This window comes from Pyrus communis, chromosome 4 (genome assembly GCF_963583255.1).
Source record: "Pyrus communis chromosome 4, drPyrComm1.1, whole genome shotgun sequence".
Classification (NCBI taxonomy): Eukaryota; Viridiplantae; Streptophyta; class Magnoliopsida; order Rosales; family Rosaceae; genus Pyrus; species Pyrus communis.
Genome location: NC_084806.1, coordinates 28,339,801 through 28,359,556, shown reverse-complemented (window position 1 = coordinate 28,359,556; position 19,756 = coordinate 28,339,801). Strand labels below are relative to the sequence as shown.

At 39.0% G+C, this 19,756-nt stretch overlaps 2 protein-coding genes across 3 annotated transcripts; both read right to left on the bottom strand.

The window, feature by feature from the left end:
- Positions 1-1,412: 1,412 nt before the first annotated feature.
- Positions 1,413-3,322, bottom strand: LOC137732445 (protein BUD31 homolog 1). Its single transcript, XM_068471753.1, has 4 exons — positions 3,253-3,322; positions 2,506-2,606; positions 2,200-2,387; positions 1,413-1,777 (listed from the first exon to the last, which is right to left on the bottom strand). The coding sequence occupies exons 2-4, from the start codon at positions 2,597-2,599 to the stop codon at positions 1,622-1,624; spliced, it is 438 nt and encodes a 145-aa protein (XP_068327854.1). The 5' UTR covers positions 2,600-2,606; positions 3,253-3,322; the 3' UTR covers positions 1,413-1,621.
- Positions 3,323-7,703: 4,381 nt separating this feature from the next.
- LOC137732243 (uncharacterized) lies at positions 7,704-11,313 on the bottom strand. 2 transcript variants are annotated; one of them, XM_068471543.1, is made up of 5 exons: positions 10,980-11,313; positions 10,525-10,655; positions 9,741-9,866; positions 9,437-9,564; positions 7,704-8,181 (listed from the first exon to the last, which is right to left on the bottom strand). In XM_068471543.1, exons 1-5 carry the CDS (start codon positions 11,170-11,172, stop codon positions 7,881-7,883), a joined length of 879 nt encoding a protein of 292 aa, XP_068327644.1. In that variant the 5' UTR covers positions 11,173-11,313; the 3' UTR covers positions 7,704-7,880. The 2 variants fall into 2 exon arrangements, with proteins under 2 accessions (XP_068327644.1, XP_068327645.1); XM_068471544.1 differs by lacking the exon at positions 9,437-9,564 and having other exon boundaries at positions 8,051-8,181.
- Positions 11,314-19,756: the final 8,443 nt, after the last annotated feature.

Genomic DNA, 19,756 nt, shown 5'->3' with positions numbered 1-19,756 from the left:
GTTTATTCCTACACCTGAGTTTTGTGTTCATATCCCACTTCCCAGTATCGCTCGTATCAAGAAAAATTCTCAGTAAACAGAATAGTACGAGTTTTTCCGCTTTCACGAAATTAATTTACTTAGGGTAGAAACAGCAATGGAATGATGGCAGCAAGGAAAGGGACTTGCTTGATCATGTTTATTTAATAAGTGTAGCCGTTGGGAGGGCATTGTCATAGTGTTGGGGAGGTACCAATCGAGTGGTGGACTTTATATAATATGGTAAATTGGTAATGGTCCATTTACAAATTTAATATCCATCAAGTGGCCATTTTTTATTGGATTAAAAAATCATAGGCTCCAATACAAGCCAATTTGATTTTGTTTTGTTTTTTCTAATCAATTTGAAGGCTTATGAGTAAGGTTTTAAAAGACGTTAGGCGCTAGCCGGCAGCATGCAGGAGAGGGCCTAGGCGACTAGGCGGCGGCTTAGTCGGATTATGCGGATTTAAGTAAATTTCTTATATATATTAAAAAAAAAAAACATGATTGTATACATAAATTGTAAATAAAATGACATATAGATTATAAAGTATTAGAACATATTGAAAACATGGGGAATATATAATGAGTGTTCATCCAAGTATTCAACATGTCCCTTACATTTTATTGAAACAATAAAATGCAAAATTAAAGTTATCAATTTTTTTTCTAAGTGAGAGTAGCGACCTAGGCAAGTTTAAGTGGGCCCCTAAGTAGATCTAGGTGCACTTTCTTAATTTTCAAATGTTTAGGAACTAATTGGGACGGTGGCCACCCGCCTAGCGTATAAGCAGGGTATAGACAACGCTAAGTGGAAATTTTTAGAACAGCGCTTATGAGATGCAGGAGATTATCTTTTATTTTTTTTTATACAACTGTATTCTACTTTAAGGAAAATACGACGGTGCTAAGCCACGCAATGCGGCTTATGACCCTTATCAGATTAAGTGTCAAACCGGCCTATAAATTGGTCATAAGCCATGATTCAACCATCATTCCTAAGACCATAACCTCATTTGTTGTGTATACTTCTCAATCCATAGCGCACCTGGCATATTAACGTCTTTATCTCGAATTCACTCAAATTACAACACATGTTTTATGAATATACAAACCCTAAAACCTAAATCCAAGGCTAAAGACATGGGTTAAAATTTGGTGCATTCGATACACCACATTAAACATGCCGCATTTATCCTATACGCCCGATTATTTTCCAAGATTCAGTATATGTAGGATTTTGCAATGACTCTTCAGAGTAGCGATGTCCCTAAACTTAGCAACTCAATTTGTGAAACATGGAATCGAACAAATTGCTCAAACTTTACTTCGAATAACGAAATGTACTGAGTAGGGAATGCACTATTTCAACCAACAGGAATAACGAAGCGTAAAAAATTCAAACTTTACTCAATTACAAGTAAAACATTGGGCCTAAGGAAAAGTTACTGAGACAACATACTAGTATTACCGTTTATAAAGGGATCGCCTAGATTAATTAAGATCAGCTAAATGTTACAAATTCCCAACAATCCACAATAACAAGGATAATGTGGTTCAACATCTCACTTGTATTGCAATTTGAACGACATACCACTAATCAATCTCCACTGGCACAGCCCCTACAGCCACAATGCACACACTCTATAACCTTCTCCTCCCTCAGATGCTTGGGCACTCGGCAAACACATGTGGTGGCAAAGTTATGATCCCGAGGCTGCATGCATCTTAAACAACAGAGGCGTTCGTATCCAGGCTGCATGAGTTTGCTATATTTTCGTTAACATTCTGAGTATCCTAATTGAGGTACAGAAGTTCCTTTTTAACTTACAAACACAGCTGACAATGCAAAATCCAATACATATCTTTATCCTCATCGTCTGCACATCCATGTCATACTACCCATGTCCCATGTCTATGTATTTCCCCCTGAGTTTGCTAATTTTCTAGCAATGCTAAGTTTACTCCAATTTTCTTATATTAAATATTCATGCTTGCATTCTTTCAACCGTATTTACAGGTTTTTCATGATTAATAAGTAAATTCCAATTCAAAACTAGGCAACTTATTTCCAAGGTTCAATCTAACATGCAGTCATCTTCATACACACATAAACCAGATTTAGGAATGAAAATGCCTACTAATTGCAAATAAAGATAGAAGTGATCTGAGGCAAACCTTTTTCCATTTTGCAATTAGATTGCGGTCAGCATAGCCTTGGTCCAGGCAGAATTCATATAATTCCTTGGAAATTTCCTTTCTTCGATGGTAAAGGTCAAAAATATAGCGGCTCTTTTGATGTGCAATTTTGAAAATAGGCCATAAGGTCTCACATTTTCTCTTACCATCATGAGTATCATTCTCAGCTGTCCAAAAGATAAAGGAAACATACATTAGTATGCCTTTGATTTCTTATACGCATCAATTTTTAAAAGTTCAATGAACAATGTAATAAAAACACGGAAAAAAAAAAAAAGACTAAACCTTCTCTCATCTTAGCTTGTAGCTCGCGAAGAGTAGGTTCAATCAGTTCCCAACCTTCTGGGTATTTCACTCGGTTAGTCTTTACCTTGGGCATTTTCTACCTGTAATCAGTGGCAACATATAAGTTCAAAAAAGCAATCCGAAGGAGCAACAGAATCAACAAGAAAAGAAGCCATTTCCAAGAATATATTAATCAGCCAAAATCGTAAATGAAGAGCACCAGCACCGAAGCAGGAGGTGAAACTGGATTGGACAGAACTTTAAAGCCAATTTTCCTAAGTCGAAAGTTTCTCTCTAAATTTGGGTAGAGTCTAATTTGCTTTTTATGGAATTTCCCAACAAAATGATAAAACAATGAGTCTAGTTGAAAATTCACAACAACAACAACAACATCAACAAAGCCTTATCCCACTAAGTGGGGTTGGCTATATATATATATATATATATATATATATATTAGAACGCTACTGTGCTCGATTTTGTGATACGATTATACAAGCAAATCAATTAAAGTTTTAAAAACGAAGGCTGGAGCTCCAACTCAATTCCAAAATTCAACTTAATCCCCAAAGTATTCATCAACTAAAATCTGAAATCGGGCATTAACTCAATAATCCCTAAATTCCTAGGTTTAGGCCGAAAACCAGAATTTAGAAACAATAATCAGAAGAAAATAAACTAGAATAAGATGAAGAATTGAGCAACAAGAAGAAGAGAGAAGTGGAGGATCGAAGAAGAAGGAATTACAGTTACAGGTGAGGAAGGGAGGGAGGAGCGGAGGAGCAGTGGAGAGCGCTGCAGTGTGGAGGAGGAAGGGGATGGAACAAACTGGGCTTTCGTAATTGGTACGAACAAGTTTCGGTGCCCAACAGAAAAATAATGCTGGCCTACTTAATAAATACTTCGTAGACAGAATCGAGATGGATGAATCTCAGTAAAATATTTCCATCGTTTATCTATTTGTTACAATTAATTGATTAAATAATTTTTATTTTAATTAATTTTTAACAAAACAATTTTTAAAGGATAATTTATAATATTAATTTTTTTCAATAAAAAACATGAAGGTTCGGCCTCCAATCATGGAACCTTTTGAGGAACAATTCCTCGTCTTTTATAATATTAAGTAGCCAATTTTTTTCCCAACAAAGTTTAGTTATATTAAATTAATTAATTTAACCTATAAAACAGATAACCTATACTTTGCGCCCTAAAAAATCACATCATATAGCTTGTCTTTCTGAAAATCATTTATACAAAGGACAAATAAACTTGTGCATCCCATACCGTACTCATGTGCTCATTCTGTTTGGCCCTAAATAAATGATTGTGTTCATAACATTAGGCACTTGGGGTAGTGACCTCTTTTATGAAAGCTTTTAATTTGTAGTAATATAAATAAAGGGGCCGGCTATTGAGGTTTTCTCTATACGATTTTGGAGAGATAATTTGGCTAGAGCTCATGGAGATTTGCAGACTTTTTCATACAAGATGTTTTCAATATTTTTCTTCTTAATAGTATTTCTTATGATTTTAATTATGAATATGCATAACTAATCTATTTTTCATACAAGATGTTTTCAATCTTTTTCTTCTTAATAGTACTTCCTTTGATTTTAATTATGTATGCTGACACACCCTAAGTCGGAATGTCCACTAGGATTCCGAATCGAGCTGCGATGGCCGACGCCTGGAAGGTGACGAAGTCATAAAGTACGGTGATGTGGAAAATGTGAATAAATTTAAACCTAAAAGTACCTAAAGATAAGAGTGCGTGGGAATGAACCTATTTCACACGCGATATCAGAGTATAAGTAAAGTACAGTAGTGTGGGTAAGGATCATACCTTCAGAGGTAGTTACCTATATTGAGATTCACCACGAATCCTCGTCGATACGGACATCCAACAGCTAAAACCTGGAAGGGCACAAAAACAAGGGTGAGTGAATCTAAAAATAAAGTTTTTAATAAAAACCTTTTGAAAATATTATAACCCCTCGCCGTAAAACCCGTATAATTTCCTAGAAAATAATAATACATATGTATATAGAAATCATGCTCAAGAGTAATGAAAACCAAGTATATACCATGCCAAGTATCTCGGCAATGAAATAAGTAAGTCAGGTGGAATAAATCAATGATATGCTAGCCGAAATCACCTAACGTGACATGTACGGCTTTAAACCTGCACACAAGTCGGAAAGACCTAATGTGGTTTGTACGACAAGCTGGGTGTAAATAAATACGCTTAAGTGCTACGATCACGTGAAGGTTGTGCGAAGTATCGTAAGTCACCTACGAGTCGGAACCACCTAATGTGGTCTATATGATAGGCTGGCACCTAGCTTCGATCCAAGGTGAGCATACGGTGCGGGAGGTGAACGATCACGTGAAGGCTGACCCTGACCTCAAACGAAGCACTAACACCCGGATGCAAGATAATGAGTACCAAATGCATCCAGGCATAACCATATATATCACAACCACTAACATCATAATGTACTCACCTGTAGCTTACCTGGGCTTCGCAGCATAATGCAACATTATACATGACTACACCAATGCATATACTAAAATATAACGCAAGTATGACATGACATTTCAATCACATTTCATTTAAAACAATTTTTGGAAAAAACGTAAAGTATACATACATATATATATATAGAAAACCAAAAGCCCACTTATCTGGAGTCCGCGCTACAACTCCCTAGCACAACATCAAGGCGTCACGAACGATCAGCGCCTAGAACAATTATCAAATCATGTCTTAGAATTCTTATCAATAGAACATATAACTTACATGTCCTAATTGGGAAGATCCGCACGTCGGATTCCCTATCCATAAGTTTCTAATATCCTCAAATATTACGTATTATAACGTATCAAAGTTTGGTGACGATCCAACGGTCGGATCGTCGATTGCTATAATAATCAAGCGGCGAACTTTCATGGAACTACATCCAAATGATGGAAATTCGTCAATCGGACTTCACCAATGGAATCAGAGTATTCAAATTTAACTTAGGAAGGTCAGGGGAAGTCTTGGCCCACGCGTTGCCGCAGGTGGCGGTTGCTTGTCTCAACTTGCCGGAAAATTAAACTATTTCTAAAAATTACCAAATTTTACAAAAATGAAGATCTCAACGAGTAGAACAAGTTTAATACCTGTGAGTAAGGCCAATTTGGCCGGGAAAAGCCTTAATTTCATGAAAACCCGCCAGAAACCCTTAAGATGGGTGTTCTTGATTCATTATCTCCGGTGCTCCGCCGCCCCTACAACTGATTGGGCTTGGTTCTAGGCCTCAAGGGAAGTCTATTGGTGGTGGAAATGGGTTGATTTAGCTTCACGATTTGCGGATCACAGTCGTACACCCATAAGCTCCACTGTTGGTTTTTCCCCAAAATAGCACCAAATTCATTATAAGTTTAGGTGGAAAAGGAAGAGGGAGGGTAATGGAATGTTTTCCAGGTGACAGATGGCGGCAATTCACCAGAAATCCGTTGAAAAACCACCGGAAAATATGGTGAAAATGGGGTTATGTGGCGCAGGTCAAGGGGAACCTGATTTCCCCCTCCTTCTCACCTTCCCTCCTTTCCCTCCCTTCTCTATTTCTGATTGGGCACTTTCTTTTCTCTCATCTCCCCATTTGCCTACACCTCTCCCTCCTTCTCTCCTTAACTTACCATCTCCACTGCCCATCACCATTCTGCTTTAATCTGGGCCACACATGTGGCTACCAGATTTTTCTCCAAAAATCTGGAGTATTCCAAAAATTAATAATTTTGTAATTTTGCAATTTTGCACTCGACTTTAAACGTTAATAACTCATTCGTTATAATTCCAAATCATGATCCGTTTACGCCCACGTGTTAGTGGCGACGAGTACTACGAGGATATGCCAAGAAATTAAACCTTACATGACATGACACGGCAGTCAACAAAAGTCAACACTTTGCCTCGAAGGGCATTTTTGTAAATTCACACTTAAAAATTATAAAAATTGTAATAATTGGAGATGGGTCGTTACATATGCATACTTTGAATTGTGAATCACTGTGTTTAAACTATCTCTGTATCTCGATGTTTGATCATTATTAGGATGTTTAGATAAGTAATTGGATGCAATTTCTTGGAATGCCACATGTAAATTGATGGATGCTCATTGTGGTTAATAATTGTAATTTCACTTAGAACGAATGCCACGTCTTACGGGTTGGATGGTTTTCCAAAGGTCAAACTTCTATGAGTCCATGGTCAAACTTCTAAGGTAACGGTATTTGAATCAACCTTACTTTGTCCTTAGAAAATCATGGGCCTACACTTATAAATCATTTCTGATGGTTTTCTTCAAATTGAAATTACCTTCAAATGTGTGCTTTGCCACAAATTCTCCAAATACTTTCTTCCATATATAATGTGATTCACCTCCAAGTGTTGATTATTCTCTCTTCGTTCAGAAGATAATTCATCCATAGTTTTTCAATTGGAGCAGAGACCTCTAAACATCATAATTTTGATGAAATAAATGTTCAATTATACATTAAATTTCGACATGTCAAGGCTTCCGTGGCACGCACCATGAGTCTCACATATCGTGCACAAGGCACGTGACTCATCAAAACTAGACGAGTCATCAAAAGTGACATGTGTCGACATTTGACTAAAATTAATTAAGGAATTCTCTTTATTAATTCTTCGATTAGTTTTAATTTAAATCAAGTAAATTTATTGATTTAAATTTAAAATATGATTGATTATCTGATTATTTATTATTTAATTTTTTTTGTCAAACAATAGATGTTAGATTAAGGACGCACACTGTAGTGCAAGGACAACACTCCTCTCCACCGTTGTTATAGAGAGCCACTTGCGATTATTTGATGAATTCAAATCACAAACCACACCCTATGTTCGGATGTCGAGTAGAGGCTTCTAGTAAGAGCTTTGTAGCTCTTGAACAATTCATCAGCAGTATTATTGTCTGAAATTTTAACAAGGTAGCCCAAATAAAACATAAAACAAAAGATTATTCAAATTTCAATGTTGAAAAATAGATTCAATTCTGTGAGACACTTTTCACAAACCACATATAAGATTATCACTCTTTTACCTCCATGTAAGTTACCTATAGTATACAATATCTACCTTAGCTCAATATATATATATATATATATATATATGCTTCTATCCAACAAGACGAAGACGATGACTAAGCGCACTCGGTGCCCACTCAATCGTCATTTGTATATCATTGTACAGAGAATGAATGATACACTCCGTCGCTGCAACTCCAAATCTGTAGAATCCAAGACCGACCCCTTGCAGACAAAAATGGAATTACAACTTTTCAAAAAACTGTGCTGCCTACTTCTCAAGAGTTCTTAAAATGTATGATCATCTCCGGGAGGCCAAGCCTTTTCCCATACTGGATAGCCAGCCAACCCGCAAAAGAAATGTATACCACAAGTAAACAAGTGCGCCTGAAGCCGGTAGTAAGCACTCTTGCGGCTAAAATCTGAGGCAACCTAAATTTCATTTGCTGCAGGAGTCTAACAAAGATTATGGAGATAAAAGAAGTTAAAAACCCACTAATAACTCCAGCTATCGTTTCCCACCTCCAAAACCCGCCTCGTTTCTGGCTGACAATCCAGGAGTGTAAAATCTTCGTCGCCCTGAAATATAAGAGACACCATTACTAAGTAATACCATACAAGAACAAAATACAAAACACAAAACATAAACAGAGGCTTTAATCAAGTTCTACTCCATTATCAGAACAGAGACATAGTGTCTCTATTTTTCATTTTAGCTTAATAGAATTAAATTCCTTCTTTGTCTAATTTTTATCAGAGATGACAGGAAGAGGAAAGAAAAAGAAAGGCGGGTTACAATGGTTTAGTGCGTTGTCAAAAGCCTTCAACAAAAGATAGCATCACAACTGTTTCCACTTAATCCTCTACATACTACTATCAGGATAAAGTTTTCCTAAATAAGAAGAAATTGTTGATTGGTATAATGGTCTATAGAAGAAAGAACATCGGGATAGTCTGGACTCTGGAACATTAAAAATACTACCATCGCCCAAGAGAGAATTGTTGGACTAGTTAAGATTATCTCCTATGGGAGTGAATAATAATGTGGATAAAGCTACAAATAAATTTACACGGTACAGTAAACACTAGAGATTATGAAAAGGTTGGAACAATCATGTCGCTAAACAGATGGCCTGGCTACACAAGTAACAAATGTAAATGCAATAGATTGACATGGAAAAAAGAGAGTGGACGAGACTAAAACTCTTTTGTAGGGAACAATCATGATGAGAGAGTACATGCACTATATAACAGTGACAACGAAGGTGCTGTCCTCTATTTTTCAGATTTGCAACACAAATACTCCCTCCATTCCTTCAGATTTTATGAAACTATGTGCCAATGTAGTGCAAGCAGAAGCATGAAAGATATTTTCCTTCTACAAGTTTTCTTCTGCTGTCATGGTTCCACAGAACCTTTTTTACAGGTATGCAGCATCCAAGTGCTTCTTTTGATAAGAAAGCTGTGGCTTGTATGTATTTAAAATTTTAAAATACAAGTAATCATACGCATACCATATTGACTTCGCCTAAACCACCTCACCCATCACACTGTTCTAATCAGATAGTAGATCGGAATTTCATTTGGAACTTTCACATATCGTTTCTTGAATTTTTATGATATTATCTCCATGTTTTCGGAACCAATATATCCATCCATGCTGATATATTACCTTCTTTTTGAGATAAGCAATCTATTTAGAAAGGCTATCCTAACATATTTATGTGATTAAGTGCAGTTATCTAAACACTCACATTTTGGAACTAATTTAGTCCATGAAACAATATACAAACTGATAAGCTAAAAGAAATAAGAAAAAAGTTAGTTTGCTCACAGGATGCGATATCTTCTAATCATCTCAAATATAGACGGATCTTTAGCTTGGCAACTGAAGAAACCATCATGATATAAGCTAACTTTGGAAATGCCATTCGTGTACCAGCAGTCATAAGTTTCATTGACCTAACAAACATGAGAAATTAAGAAAATTCTATCACGGAGTTAAAGAACCGTAATGTTCAACTATGATGTTACCTCCATGGTAAAAATGATATTCATATATATTAGTTTCAACCAAAATTCAAAAACGATTTTTATGCCGACCACAGCGTAAGCAATTGAAAGGCCTTACAAGATACCTTGAATTTATCTTTGGTCAACCATGCAGCACCAAAATTAGGTCTGCAATTAAGAGGAAGGGCCTCATTTGGAGCCTCAGCCAATGCAAGCTGAGTCTGACCAGAAGACTGATCTTTGTATTCCACCTGCAATCAGGAAACCCAAGAATTAATATTTGAATGAACAGACAAGCAAAGCAGAAACTGCTACATACCATTGTCCAGTTCATGAAGTACGAAAATACCTAAACAAGAAAAGGGGAAAAACAGAGAATTTGCTCTGAACCCCTTGGGTTTTCTTCTCATACATGGAGTCTCTATAAAGTTTATCTTGTATTACTAGACATCTAGAAACAGATATAACTTGTGTTAATATTTCGTGGGTTGACTCCAGTCAAGTTTATCAAGAATTAGAGGAACCATGGTAGCATGACCGTAAAGCATAATTTCTTTAAACTACACAACAGTGACGTTATCAGTTTACCTATGAAGCCTCCTTGCCAATTACCAACAATTTTTCAAGAAAAGAAGGCTTCACAAATGCCATCCTACCACTACATAGAATCTTCATAGTACTCTTTTGGTTCATGGATAAACTGCACTTACCTCAAACTTGAAGAAAAATCTAACAGAGATGCACTCAAATCCAAATCTCTAACAAAATAAAGTTCCAACTACAAATTGTGTGTGGAAGCTAAAGCTATGCAATCAGAAATTGCTATTATGATTAGCATACAAACTGATTTAAAAAACATGAGTTCGTGCTGATATATATCGTTAAAAGTTTCAGAGTAAGTTAGAGTACCTTAAAAATTGAAGCCCAGTAGTAATCATAACGGCATCGAAACCTTCTTCCTTGAAAAGGATAAAACACATGCTTGGCTTTATAATTGAACAGTCCAAGCTCACACACTTTAGATGACTTAAGATCAACACCTGCAAAAATGAAAAACCACTCCCACTCGATTACTATGATTTCGTGATCGATAATAAACTAACAACAGATCCTTGTGTTCCACAAACTTAACACATATCTACACAATTCTAACACAAAATGGTGATTCCAAATTTCCAACTAACAAATTTGCATTAAAATCATTATATATGCTATGCAACCACAGCAAAACCAACTCCTTTTGTTGCACCTCAACAAACAAAAACAAATTTGAAAAACTCTATTCTGCTAATTCGATTCTCATTTCGAAGTCAACAAACACTGATTTTCAAGAACATCAAAACTATTAAAATAAATAAACTTACTGCTTGAGACGATCCTGCACTGAGAGGACACTGAAATTGAGCTCGGAATTGAAGAATTGGCGACGAAAACGGCGACGAAGGCGACCAACAGCGATAGTGAAAAGAAAGCAACGATAAGGAAAAGGAGACCCAGAGACCACCGGAGTATTAAATTGGCCACGCTGCCCTTCGCAGAGACCTCCTCAGAATCCATTAAGCTTGGTACTTGGCGTAAATTAAAGGGAATTCGTGGAGTTTTCTGCAAAAGGTCCAGCCACCGGAACCATTTATCCGGTGAATGGAAACCCCAGTAGAGCGCTGAACACAAGAAGAAGAGGAAATTTTTTTTTTTTTTTTTTTTTTGGTGTTTGAACGGACTCTCCATTTTAACGGAAAATCATATTTTTATTAAAAATATTTGTAGGTTAATGAATGCCTACACAATAATATTGACTAGTAAAATGAATGAGGATTGTATTTTCAAAAGGTGTGTTTTGTAAATTTCAAGATGTAATTATTACGCTTGTTTGGAATTGTTCTATAAATAGAACGCTTCGTGTGCTATCAAAATAGATTGAGAAAATGAAAAGATCAATAACGTCAATATCTATCTCTTTTTTTTTTTACTTGTCATTCCCTTATGTTATAGTTACAGTGTGATATTTTACACTTGCTTTGCTCTTGTCACTAGTAAATGTTATCTCTCTAACTTTTACCTATTTATAACACGTTATCTCACGATTTTCTAACTATTTCTCATTTCTCTTCACCGAAAGAAAAAAAAAGTTTCCTCTAAGGATTTTACTATTTTTCTTCTTCCTCAGCCTCACCTGCTGAAATACCATCGCGAAGAACTGTTTACACCATACTTGCTTTTAGTTTTCAACCTAACAGTTACTTATATCTTTGATTTTTTTATTTGGTGTGGCTCCTGATTACTAACCCAATGCTTATTTATGTTAATTTTACTGCAATCCAAGATGGTGTGGTACAATCGCCCATCTTAAACTGCAAATTTAATCTTATTGCAATCTAAGGTGGTGTGCTATCATCGCCTATCTTGGATTGCAGATCTAATTTTACTACAAATTTTAGGTGGAGAGGTATAATCGTTCATCCTACCCTGCATATTTAAATTTGTCTGCTGTTTAATTTTATTGCAATTTTAGGTGGTGCGATATAAGCGCCCACCTTACTTTGCGTATTAAAAATTTTCTACTACTTGAATGGTGTGGAATAATCGCACATCCTATGTTATGACAATGGTGCGGTAGAATAACCCTTCTCATTTATCATGTAAATCTTGAGCTAGAAGTTTCAAGTGCTTATAATTTTGACCTGAAGATCAAAATGAAAAATTTGTAAGAATCAAAAGTTCTAGTACTACAAGCCTTCAGAATACATATTATTGGAAATTCTTACACATCTCATTTTTCTTTCAAAAAAGAAAATGACGAACTTGGCAAAACTTGATTTTTTTGCCTGGACATTACTGGGAAGAACTACCTTACCTGGGTAGTGGATACCAAGATCCATTTGGAGGCAGGGAATCTTGGAGAAATAATCAAGGAGGAGAACAGTGCATCTTCTCAAGATCGAGCGAAGGCCATGATCCTTATCTGTCACCACCTTGATGAAGGACTAAATAACGAGTACCTAATGGTTGAAGATCCGTTAGCTCTCTGGAAGGCATTGAGAAACATATACAATCACGAGAAAACGATGATCCTTCCAATAGCTCGTTATGAGTGGACTCCCCTAAGAATCCAGGATTTCAAGTCAGTGGCTGAGTATAATTATGCGATGTTCAGAATTAGCTCCCAGATAAAACTCTGTGAGGAAACCATCATTGAGGAAGATATGCTGGAAAAACCTTTGAGCACATTTCATGCCTCTAACGTGCTCCTACAGCAGCAGTACCTATGAGCTGTAAACACGAAAAATTCCTGAAACAAGAGACAAGAATACGTGTACAAAATATATTTTATGTTTAATGATTTTGGGGTTACAATCTCTTTGTAATTTGATCCTCTGATTCTATCTTCGTAGGGTGTAGGTTTGTGGATGAGCTGTTGATCCAAAGGGCCGTCGGGGCTTGATCTAGGGATGAACAGTTGATGAACGGATCTTCGAGGGCTTTTGAGCTTGATCTTGAAGACTGGGTGTATGGATTTCTTCAAGGGGCCGTCGGGGCTTGATCTTGAGGGTTGATGGATGAGCGGATCTTCAAGGGCTTTTGGGCTTAATCTTGAAGACTGAGTGTATGGATTTCTTCAAGAGGCCGTCGGAGCTTGATCTTGAGGGTTGATGGACGAGCGGATCTTCAAGGGCTTTTGGGCCTAATCTTGAAGACTGATTGGATGTGTGGATTTGTTGAGGTTGTTGATCCAAAGGGCCGTTGGGGCTTGATCTTAGGACGAACGGATGATGAACACTTTCTTCAAGGGGCCGTCGGGGCTTGATCTTGAGTCGGTGGAAGTTCTTCAAGGGCCGTTGGGGCTTGATTTTGAAGGAAGATTTGACGAAGAACAAAGATAACTTTCTTGGTCCTTCGAGATTTGCTTGAGAGCTTTAGAGTTTCAAGGCTTCAAGGTTTTGGTGTGATGTGAATTCCCTTCTTTCTTTTTTTTCTTCCTTTCTTTTCTTTTCTTCTTCCTTCCTCTTGAAATGAATGCCTTGGCCTCCTATTTATAGAATTCCAAAACTTGATTTTTGGATTTAAATAATCAGATGAAATAAATCATTTCTGCCAAGTAATGACACGTGTCCTATTTGATGACTTTTCCAATTTATTTCGATTTTTCATTGAGTCACACGCTACATGTAAAATTTATGTGACACGTGAGTGTTGAAATTTTAATTATTGGTCAACATTCATTTCACCGAAATTTCGATGTCCACAAATGCCCCCACTTCAAGGCGCGTCGTAGACATGTGCTTGTCACGTGTAGAAGATGCGTTTTGAAGTCCCTTAATGTAGATGTCAACCCAAGGGCCGTCGAGGCTTGATCTTGAATTGAGCTGGAAATTTCTTCAAGGGCCATCGAGGCTTGATCTTGAGTTCGACTGGAAGATTTTCTGGTTTCCTCCAATCGTTGATTTTCCACAAGCTTAATCTTGAACTGGGCTGGAAGATTCTTTTGGTCTCCTCCGAAGGTCTGAACTTACTCCTTTTATCTGGAGTTGAATTTGATTCAAGGGTGGTGAACACTTGATTTTGAATCGGACTTGTGATTTCTTCAAGGGCCATTGAGGCTTGATCTTGAACTGGGCTGGAGGATTCTTCTGGTCTCCTCCGCTCGTTGATTTTCCTTTGTGCTACTCTTGAACTGGGCAGCAGGATTCTTTTGGTCTCCCCCCGAAGGTCTACGAGCGGTTTCAGGATATGGCAGGCAAGTACGAAGTGGAGGTGCTGACCTGTTTCTTTGTTCAATCTTTCCAATTCGTATTGAATACGAATCGGAAAGATTGAAGTTTCCTTGTCCCTTCTCTGGCAGTGTATCAACCGTTGAAGATGACTACTCGAGAGCAATACTAGGTAAGCAATCAGGAATAGGTTCCAAGTAGTCGGTTCCAGATCGGAAGACTGACTCCAAGTGCCGGCTGATTGCTTCTTTCACTTTGCCATGCGAGTAAGAACAAGGACAAAGGAAAAGACAGGGAAAAAGCATGATATGAGATACCTTTACTTTCGAAGAAGCAGCGAATGAATCAACACATATATTTGTTGTGCTTGTCTCCACATGCTTCGATGTATCATTTTCACTTGCCTTACTTGCTCCCCTTTGCAGAAGTGGTATTTCCTTATGCAGGTTTAGCATCTTCTCTTGTAGTATTTGTCCTCCGATGCAGGAGTTGAATGCAACCTTTGCATTTAAATGGTGCTTCACTTCTTGGTGGCAACTGGTTTGAGTGGAGGTTCCGACATATTGCTTTCTCTGTCCTTGTCTTGGCAGGTGAGAACAAGGGCAAAGGAAAAGATAGGGAAAAAGCATGATATGAGATACCTTTGCTTTCGCCCTTGATGATATGAGATACCTTTGCTTTTGAAGAAGCGGTGAATGAATCAGCACATGCTTCAATCTATCGTTTCCTCCTGGGTCATCTGTACTCCAGGCATCTGGTATCTTCAAAGGTTGAATAGGTTTTCTCAAAGGAAGAAGAAGAATTGTGTATTTCGAGAGGCTTTGCTGGGAGTGCGCCCTCAGAGGTGAGGAAGAGTTGGGCATTTTCTTCAGGTCTGCCTTGCCATAAAAGACGAAGGTCGACACATATAGGGATTTCTTAATAGCAAGTGGTGGTACCGTTCTTTTACCCTTGTCGACAAACGTCTCTTCGATATCTGAACGACGCCTCTTCGATTTCTGAACGACGCCTCTTCGATTTCTGAACGAGCGCCACTTTTGACAAAGTTGCACGCGTTTTCTGAAAAGCAGAGAAAGCGTCGCCGAACTTTGCGCTTGTCGGCTAAAGACGTGTAGTTGCGATGATGGCCTCCACGTGTTCTCGACTTTGTCAGATATCTTTTGACAAAGTTGAACGCATTTTCTGAAAAGCCACGAACGCGTCGCCGAACTTCACGCAGGAAAATCCGGATTTTTGAATCGGTGGTCGTGTCGCTTGGCTTTTTACAGAGGTATCGATCACTCCAACATACACACTCTGAAAATTGCCCATTCTTGAAAATCGTCTCCGGCCTTTTGAGAATTATCTTCATCCACCCATTCTCTCTGAACACCTTTGAAAAAAAAAATGACTAACTCATCGAACCTTTGCTTAGATTTGAGTCTCAGCAGCGATCCGGTTGCACCCGGTCAAGGTAATGTATGGCGCCCTTCTTTTTTATCTTCTAACGGTCCTCTTACAGGTGAAGACTCCGTGATGCAGGACGCCACAACAGCTACAATAGTAGCTAGGAACCTCCTCACTCCAAAAGATAGTAGGCTGCTGTCAGGACGGTCCGATGAGTTGGCCGTTCAAGAGTCCCTCGCTCTCAGCGTTCAGTGTGCAGGCTCTGTGTCCAACATGGGCCAACGCCTACTTGCTCGCTCCCGTCAGGTTGAATCGTTGATGGCAGAGGTGGAAAGTCTCAAGCAAGAGATCAAGCAGCTGAAGTATGAGAATAGAAGTTTGCACGTGCTTGCAAACAACTATTCGACGGGCATGAAGAGGAAGCTTGATGAGCTGCAAGAATCTGAAGGTCGGATTCAAAGTGATCGTCAAAGGTTTTCGTCTTTCCTCCAGAGGCACCTTTTTCCTAGGTCTTCCAGCGTTTGGCCAAGTATTGAGGCCTGGAATGCTCTAGCTTCAATGCCTCCCGCTCCGATGCCTTCTGCTCCGATGCCTTCCGCTTCTAGAGTTTTACCAAGTAATGGGGCTTCACGTGAACATCCTTTGTGAAAGCTCCATCTTTTTTTTTTTTTTTTTTTTTTTTTTTTTTTTTTTTTGTACACACTTGTAATTTCTTGGAGATTAATGGACATGTTTTATTTTATTCAGTGTATTGTGCTAAATACAAATAAAACATATACATCACTAAGATTTTTTTTTTTTTTTATTTATTTTTTTTTTTTTTTTATTTCCCGGTGGCGTTGATCCACCAAAGTTTTTTTTTTTTTTTTTTTTTTTTTTTTTCTTCAAAAGTGGCCAACTTGGCTATGCTTTCAGCTAGACCACAACTTGCAAATGCTTTTGGCTATAAAAAATTATAAAGGAAGAAAAGGAGAAACATTTTCCTTGTTTTGGGGAGGAAAAACAGGAATTTTTTTTTTTTTTTTTCTTTTTTTTCTTCAACATCCGTTGGGAGCTAGACCACAACTTGCAAATGCTTTTGGCTATAAAAAATTATAAAGGAAGAAAATGAGAAACATTTTCCTTGTTTTGGGGAGGAAAAACAGGAAATTTTTTTTTTTTTTTTTTTTTTTTTTTTTTTTGTTTTTGTTTTTGTTTTTTTTCTTTATATAGCCATCTGCAAGGCTGAGTTCGTGGGTGAAAACCCAGGCCGAGTCCGAGAGAAGACGGAGGAGATCTTTGGGTGTGAGTTGACAAACTTTGATTTTGTCAATCACATTCAAAGGCAGCAGCAGAGGCAAGCAGATGTGAGTTGACAAACTTTGTTTTTGTTAATCACATTCACAGGCAGCAGCCATGGCAGAAGTGCAGAAGCAGCCAGAGCTTGAAGTAGTGCAAAGCGTCGAGCTTCACGATCGGCTAGTCGTTTGACAGCGGTCAATGAAGTTCTTCGCCGATTTTGACCACGGTGGCCAAAGTGAAGCTGAGGGACTTGCAGGCGAGGAGCTGCATGGATGGAGATAGAGGCCATGTCTTCCGCCACTTTCTCTTAACCTCTCTTACTGACTTCATGTTCTTTTGTTGCAGAAAAAGGGGAGCAGAGCTCTTGGATTTGATTGGAAATTCACAGGGTGGTTTAGACCATGGCGGAAGTGCAGAAGCAGCCAAATCTTGAGGCAGAGATCTTTCTGATGTTCGACAATGGTGGATAGATCAGCCCCTGTGCAAAATTCTCCTCGGAAACTTGCCCCGTCAAGGCTTCTGAGGCTGCCAGAAGCATGTCACGGATTGCTCCAGAGATAACCAAACCCAGACCAAATCCAGGAAAAATGTATGCATTGTTGGATTGTTTGCCACTGCCATTGCCTCCGAAAGATGTTAATTCGGATATGAGCTTCGAGCATTCATCCACTTTGTCCTTATCGATTCCGAGAATTCCCAAGAGCTGGTTTTGGTATTCCATAAGTAGACACGGTTATCTTTTGAGGACTTCCCAGCAGAGATGTTTTTTTTAGACCGAGTCTTCGGGTGATGTAATCGATGAATGAAATCGGAGTGACAGGATTCATCTTCCATTGGAGAGTAGAGAGCACCACAATCTCCATTCGTTTGATTGTTCTTGCTTCAAACACATACTTGCTATCCTCCACTTGGAAATCCAGCAAAAGGGGAACTTGGGTCTCCTCAACTTTGGCAGCAAGAGAGATACAAGCCATGACAGCGAGCTGGGTCATCCACGGCTTCTCAACCTGAAGATGGAGGTTCGACAAGAAACTGTCGAATTAATCCGCCGCGAGCACCGCCGTGAGGGCGGAGAAAGAGTAGTGGGAAGCGACTCTCAGCATCCAGTCCACCGCCTCTCTGCGAGCTCCGGCCAGAGAGGGGCTAATTTGGAGCTCGTTTTGCTCCGATTCTTTGGATAACAGAGAGATTAGCTCCTCATTATCCCAGAACAGGTCTTGCTCGACTAAGATTGGAGCTTTTATTGGGTTAAACGAAGAAACGTTGCTGTTAAAGCTGTCTTCTGCTAATTCCTCTTCTGGGAAATAATCCACTGGGCTCGCTTGCTCATCCACCAAATGCACACAACCGCTCACAAGAATCCCCATTTTTCGTGTGTAACAGAGCACATAAGGCATGTCTTCGAGTTGCTTCCACTCGTTGCTTCTCAGGCTATAAACCCTCACCTCGGACTGAAACGACAGGTAACCCAATCCGATAAACTGAGAAATCCTCACCAATTTATAGTCATCCTGAATAGCGTCGTATCCAAGACCATATACCCTCGCGCCACATAAGCACATGTTCGAATCGCGCTTTCGATCCGATGGCAGAGACGGCAAGATTCTGATCTGGGGTCGACCCAGATGGCAATTCATGGAAAAAAATGGCTGGTCGCTTGAAATGTCCGTTATCTTGTTGTACACCACCTCGAACCCCTTCATGATGTCCTTTATCAGGTTGATCCGCTTCGCGTCCACCAGGATGTTGAGGAAGTTGATCGTGTGCGGCTGCAGCGCCGACGACTTGGCGATGTCGTCCAGCACCTGCCGCTTCTTCTCCAGGCCGATGGTCGGGTTGATGAAGAAGTCGAACACCGACGGCTCGCCGAAGAACTTCTCGATCTTTTCCACGTCGCCGCTGGTGGTTTCAAGGGTGTTGTTCGAGTTCGCCACGTCGGCTAGCGCAGAGGCATAGCTGGCGGCGGCAGAGGCGTTCATGCGGGCGCCGAGGGAGGAGAGAGTAAAGGCAAAGACTTTGGGGAGTTCGTGGGGGGAAAAGAGAGAGACGAAGTCGCGAGGGTTTGGACGAAGCGCCGCTGTGGTCGGCCGTGCCGTCGTACTCGTCGATCATGTTGTCGAGGTCCTCGTCGGTGGTGAGGGAGATTAAGGAGTCGAGGTCCTCGCTGGGGAGCTGGTACTTGAGGGTGAAGGGTCGAGGGAGTCGGCGTAGTTGAGGTAGTGGGATTGCATCTTTTCTGGCGTGGAGATGGTGACTGGTGGTGGAGAGGTTGCTGGGCATGGGTGCGAGGAAGAAGAAGGACGCCATTGGGCTGATGCCAATAGGCTCACGGTTTTGGACTTTATCTTCAACAATCCAGCCCACGGTTTGGGCTTTTATCCTCAACAATCCAGCCCACTCACGGTTTTGGGCTTTATCTTCAACAATCCAGCCCACGGTTTGGGCTTTTATCCTCAACAATCCAGCCCAACGCCATTATTATTATTTGTAATACATTATAACATATGTATTTTTTTATTTATTTTTTTTTTTTAGTAGAGAATATATATATATATATATATATATATTTTTAATTCATAGTAACATATGTATTTTTTTTTTTTTTCTCTTGTAATAAAATTGACTTTCTTTAATGAAACATTTATTTATTTATTTTGATACGACTGTACTTGAAGTTTTGAAGTTTCAAGTTGCCTACGTACTCTTCCAAAGAAGAGATCAAGTCATAACGTAGTTCAAATAAGTGATGATTTTGATGATGATTT